The 6,150-nt window shown below is 36.3% G+C and overlaps 1 protein-coding gene across 1 annotated transcript; it reads left to right on the top strand.

Moving 5' to 3' along the window:
- The first annotated feature begins 4,995 nt into the window (after nucleotides 1-4,995).
- On the top strand, nucleotides 4,996-5,925 carry OR5K23 (olfactory receptor family 5 subfamily K member 23). The gene has a single exon (NM_001391152.1). The coding sequence runs from the start codon at nucleotides 4,996-4,998 to the stop codon at nucleotides 5,923-5,925; it is 930 nt and encodes a 309-aa protein (NP_001378081.1).
- The last annotated feature ends 225 nt before the right edge of the window (nucleotides 5,926-6,150 follow it).

The following is a 6,150-nucleotide window of genomic DNA, read 5'->3' as shown; positions in this document are numbered from 1 at the left end:
TCTTTTTATATTTCGGATGGTTTGTATTTGTCTTAGTTGTTGCCTTTACGTTAATACCGTTACTACATACCCCGTCCTCTCATTCCGTATTTATAATGCTACTTTTGGCTTGTCAGCTTTGACCAATATTATTTGCGTATGACTCGGATTTAGGTGGCAGTCAATGGGCTTATTCTACTAAGCTCTCCCCCTTTACCTCTGCTTTTTTTTCTTTTTACTTTTTATTAACTTATTTTGTCATGATTTCAGATTTCCAGAGGAGTTACAAAGAGAGTAAAGAGTTCCCATGTACACTTCACCCAAGTTCCACAATGTTAGCATCTTAAATAATCATGGCTCACTTATCAAAACTAAGATGTTAAATACAGGCTTCATTTTTTATTTTAACAGTTTTCCCACTAAAGTCATTTTTCTGCTCCAGGATTCAGTCCAGGGTACCAGTTTGTATTTACTTCTCAGGTCTCCTTGGTTTCCTCCAACCTGTGACAGTTTCTCAGTGCTTCCTTGTCTTTCAAGATTTTGGCAATACTGAAGAATACTGATCAAATACTTTGTAGCATGTTCCTAAAATTTGGTCGGACTGATATTTGCTCATGATTAGACTTTTGTTATGTATTTTGGGGAAGACTATCACAGAAGTGAAGAGTCCCTCTCATTGTATCATATCAGGGTATGGGACATAAGCATGACTTGTTACTCGTGATGCTAACCTTGACCACTTGATTAAGGTGGAATCTGCTAGTTTCTCCACTGCACAGTTAACTATTCTCCCTTTTCATACTCCACTCATTAGAAACAAGTCACTGAGTCCAGCTACACTCCGGGGAGGGTGCTATGCTATATCTCCTGGAGGGAGGAGTATCAGAGACTCTGTGGAAAGATGTTGACACCATCCCAGTGATTAATAAATATTTGCAAGGGATATTTTCAGACCATGAAAATATATTTTTCCCCTTAAAGTTTTGCCCACCAGGGGATCTTCCCAAGCAATTATTACTGTGGTGTTCTAAAAGCATTATTCTATTTCCCTGCTTCCTTCTACATGCATTAATTGGAAAATATAGCTGATGGAGATATGAAATCCTTGGCTCACACTTTTTTCCTTGAATTTATTGGATACATTGAACCACAGTTGTCTTACTTAATATGCTGCTGTTGGGATGTCAATGTGATTTCCTTTCTTTGGAAGTAAGGTTGTCTTTCTATGTGGAGGTGCAGATAATTAGATGTTCTGTGGAGTCAGCATTTAGATTGGTTGTGAACTTACTGAAACAGAATTGAAAGGGGCATTAAAAAATGCAAAGGAATCAAATAGAGAAATTTCCAATCTATTTCCTCATTCCCTTTGTATTACCTGTGAGGGTCTCTAATATCACGTTTCAGTAAGCTGCAGCCACCCCTTGTTTACTACCCATTTTTTATTAGGTCTTGCTTGTTCAAGGTTCCAGGCTTTTATCCTGCACATCCATAAGGCTACTTCTTTTCCTCATTTGCTTATTATAATCCTACTTATCCTGCAAGGTTCATCTGATATGACACTTCCATTGAGAAATACTACCTATATTTTTATATAACATGTCTACACTTTTTTATATCATAGACTGAATTTCATGCTAGTTTAGCAATCTAAATATCTTTCTCCCCACTAGATTACAAGATTCTTGTCAGGAGCCATATGGAAAATCTAAGAACTTCTTATCCCCCCAATGTTCATGTCCACTCTGCCAACACACTGTATATTGTAAGTATTTGATAAAGGTTAAGCAGAACAGAAATCTTAGCAATCAATGCACCATGTAGTGAGGATCTACCTCAGTTTGTTGTCAGGAACTCAAGAAATGGATGACATGACTGGTGACTCACGGCTATTAAGTCAGGACTTTTACAATCAGGACACATACAAGTCACATTTGATAAAAAGGCAAATGCATTATAAAACCAGATGAGCACCATGTAGGTCAAGAAGAGGAAAAGTCAATTCAACGTAAGAGACCTAGGAAAATCCATCTGGAGGAAATCAGATCTGGGCTCAAGGATAAGTAGGATTTGGATGGAAAGAGAATGAGAAGAAAGTGTTTTAGGTGAGGGAACATTATGAGCAAATTAATGGAAACAGGTGCAAAGAGCATAGTGAAGGATGCACATGGCCGAGTGCCCTGAGATGAGTGGAAGAAAGAAAGGTGGTAGATAAGATGCAGACAGACATGGAGCATCTGGAATCCAAAATAAGGAGAATGGATTTGGTGTGAAAACTGACGAGGGACCATTACAAATTCTTGAGCAGAAGAGTATCTCTTTTTCTCATTCATTCAGCAAATATTTGTTGAGCACAACAAGGTACCAGACACTGTTCAAGGTGTTGGAGATAAAGGAATGAACCTAACAAAGAAATCTCTTCCCTCTTAAGCATATATGCTAATGAGGGGGAGTGACTGATTATAGACATACTAACAAATATATATTATATTGAAAAGTGATTAGTGGAATGAAGGGGAAAACAGGGTAAGAAAGGTAAAGTCAACTGCGGTAAAGTGGAAAGAAAGGAGAACAATCTCAGTAATGCATATGTGGGACTAAATAATACCATCAAAGTTTCCAGGGAGTGTTTTGCAAGACGTGGGGCAAAGTCAACCCACAGAGTGAAGAAGCTGATGACCTGGCTGAACATACCAGACCCTTTAGCCGCCTCTCCAAATCCTACTCATCTTTCATGAACCATATTAATTCTTCCAGTAACAGGTTAAACCACCCTGAGACTCTTTTCTGCTCAGTTTACATTTTATGCAGTAAGGAAGAGAATTGTAAAAATGAGGTCAGTTACAAATGAGATCAGCCTGATGATCATCAAATGACCTTAGTGACTTTAGTGAAGATCATTTGCTTTAACCTCATTGTCTCACAGGCCATCTTTAATTAATGTCACATAGTTTATATGTTTTCGGGACTGAAACTCCCCACTGAAATACAGTGACATCAGTGCAGGGAAATCCCTTTAGGATTTGATGGAAAATTTTTAACCTTGCATTGTAAGGGACATAATTACTGACACTGAATTATTAGTGGTCTCCAGACTTTCATTCTTTTAATCCCAAATGTTTTAAAGACAAAATTTATAATCTGACATTTTATGAGACCTAACACCATAAAGCAAACAATGAGGTTTTACCCAATTCTTCTGAGTGAATCTAGGTAAGGAAAGTATTCTAATTTATTGTTACTTTTAATATTAGCATCCACAAATATTTATCTGAATTATTTAGTATTTTTTCATTGTTCTTAGATTTCAACTTCTTACGTATCTTTCTCTCTCTTCTCAAAACTGAAGGCTATGAGAAACTAGGATAAGAAAATTCACTGCAATTCATGCTCATCTTTTCTAATAATAAGGAAGAATGTCAAAATATACAGGTATGAACACAGAGCAATTCTGTTCAATAATTCAGGCACATGCATTGAAAGTCATTTCTAACATAATTGAATAATTAAGTGGCTGATATTACATATTTTAAAACAAATGAACACAATTTTCAGCATGTGCCTTTATGTTGATGTTTTTAATATGGAAAAATGAACCTAGTGTGACCATAGAAGTATATGATGAGACACATCAGTCAATATATCCTAAGGGATCACTACATAATGACAGAAGATAGCCTTTTAAAAGAAAATAAACTTTGCTCTCAAAAACCATACTGAGATTTAAAGGGTTTGCTCTTCTTCTGTGTTAGAAAACTAAAGTATAAAGGCAAGCTTACTTTTATTAGCTTTTAACCTGCTCTGATATACTTCAGAAAATCTTATATAATTTTCTTAGGAAATAAAATAATAGTAGATGAGTCAATTCAGATAAAAGAATGATAATCAAATATTTTAAATGATGAAATTTGAATAATTTCCTTTGTAGACTCTTCTTCAAAATTAACGATCTCAATTTTCAGAAACCAAAGAGGTCACTAAGGACCATTGGTAGGAGACTGAAAACAAGTTCACCCATCCCAGGCTTTTGGGGTGGAGGTAAGACTGGAATCAATAACACTTTTCCTCTATGGCTTGCACAACTCTTGTAAGAAGTGTAAGTCACAGCTCACCTCAAATGCCTCCAATTCTAATAAGGAAACTGTGCCTGCACATATGGAAAAAAAAAAAGCAAAGCCATGTAGATTATACAAAAGTGATTCTAGATTGTATTGGGTATACAAAATATGCTCGAGGATTCAGAAAATGGAGCTCAGTGTTGTCCAGGGCATTTAGTTAAATTTTTATTAAGTAATATTATATGCAAGCTATGCTTTACATAAAGAGGGAAATGATATAGATATCTGGGCAAAAATCCACAGGAAAAATGGCATTGACAAAGTTTCAGTGATTATGGTGATGGGTGTGACAGTTGAAAAGGAACAAGAGAGGTAAGTATGTATGTATATTTATTTCCTTAGAATTCCAGGTAGTTTTCTTTAAAGACGATGGCCCTCTCCTTAATCCTTAGTGATCTCCATGCAGTTCCTGAGATATAAATTTAACACTTCTGTTGTGTGCTCTTTCCAAACATTCACTCTACGGGGAGAGCATTGAAAACTTCTTGTTCAGTTAAAATATATATGTGTGTGTGTGAAACTTGATTTTAAGTTTATTTTAAGGATTTTTAATAGATTAACACTGAAATTATTTACCAACACTTAAGAAAACATGGGCACACTACATTTGTAAACTTTTCTTGCATAAATTCATAGACACCAACCTCTTCCACTGTAAGCAACCTGCCTGGAATTATCAAAATATTCTTGGAAATCCTGAGTTTCAGAGTAGAGGTCATAAAGACAACGTTTTAGGGGAATGAATGTTACTGCATGTGTTCCTGTATCCTAGAGACAGCAGGGTAAGGGTGAAGAAGATTCTATCCTTCTTATAAAACGAAAAATTTGAAGAGAAAATTACATATACTCTAAACTAGAATCTTACATCTCCATAATTCCTATCTCAGCAGAGAAGGCAGAAATGATTGAGGATAACCATTCCTTGACAACGGAGTTTATCCTCACAGGATTTACAGATCACCCAGAGCTGAAGACCCTTCTGTTTGTGGTGTTCTTGGCCATCTATCTGATCACCATGGTGGGGAATCTTGGTTTGGTGGCACTGATTTTTAAGGAGCGGTGTCTTCACACACCGATGTACGTCTTTCTGGGCAACCTGGCTCTGATGGATTCCTGTTGTTCCTGTGCCGTCACCCCCAAGATGTTAGAGAACTTCTTTTCTGAGGACAGAATGATTTCCCTTAATGAATGCATGGCACAATTTTATTTTCTCTGCGTTGCTGAAACTGCAGACTGCTTTCTCCTGGCGGCCATGGCCTATGACCGCTATGTGGCCATAGGCCACCCACTGCAGTACCATACCGTGATGTCCAGGAAACTCTGCATTCAGATGACCACAGGGGCATACATCGCTGGAAACCTGCATTCCATGATTCATGTAGGGCTTCTGTTTAGGTTAACTTTCTGTGGGTCTCATCAAATCAATCACTTTTATTGTGATGTTCTTCCATTATACAGACTCTCCTGTGCTGACCCTTATATCAATGAATTGATGATATTTATCTTTTCAGGGTTAGTTCAAGTCTTCACTATTTCCATAGTTTTGATCTCTTATCTCTGCATCCTTTTCACGATTTTCAAAATGAAATCCAAAGAAGGAAGAGGCAAAGCCTTATCTACATGTGCATCCCACTTTCTGTCTGTCTCAATGTTCTATGGTTCTCTTCTCTTTGAGTACGTTCGACCAAGTTCAATTAAAGAAGAGGATAATGATATATCCGTTGCTGTTTTTTATACTCTAGTAATTCCTTTATTAAATCCTTTTATTTATAGTCTAAGAAATAAGGAAGTAATAAATGTTATGAAAAAAACTATGAAGAAAATTTCTTAACATTCTGAAACAAATATCAATCTCTGTGGAAAAGTAATTTTAGTTTGATAAAACTTTTTCAAAATGAAGGAATACTGAGAAAGTGGAAAATGGCTATTTTGTATATAAAATAATAAATTACTAAAACATGATGGGGTACTAATCATATAAGTTCAGAAAGGAGGGATTCTGCTACAATGTAGCTCAAAATCTAAGCTAGGTTCCATCAGGAGGGACTAAATAATT

Source organism: Equus caballus, chromosome 19 (assembly GCF_041296265.1).
Source record: "Equus caballus isolate H_3958 breed thoroughbred chromosome 19, TB-T2T, whole genome shotgun sequence".
Taxonomy (NCBI): domain Eukaryota; kingdom Metazoa; phylum Chordata; class Mammalia; order Perissodactyla; family Equidae; genus Equus; species Equus caballus.
This window is presented reverse-complemented; position numbering and strand designations above follow the sequence as displayed.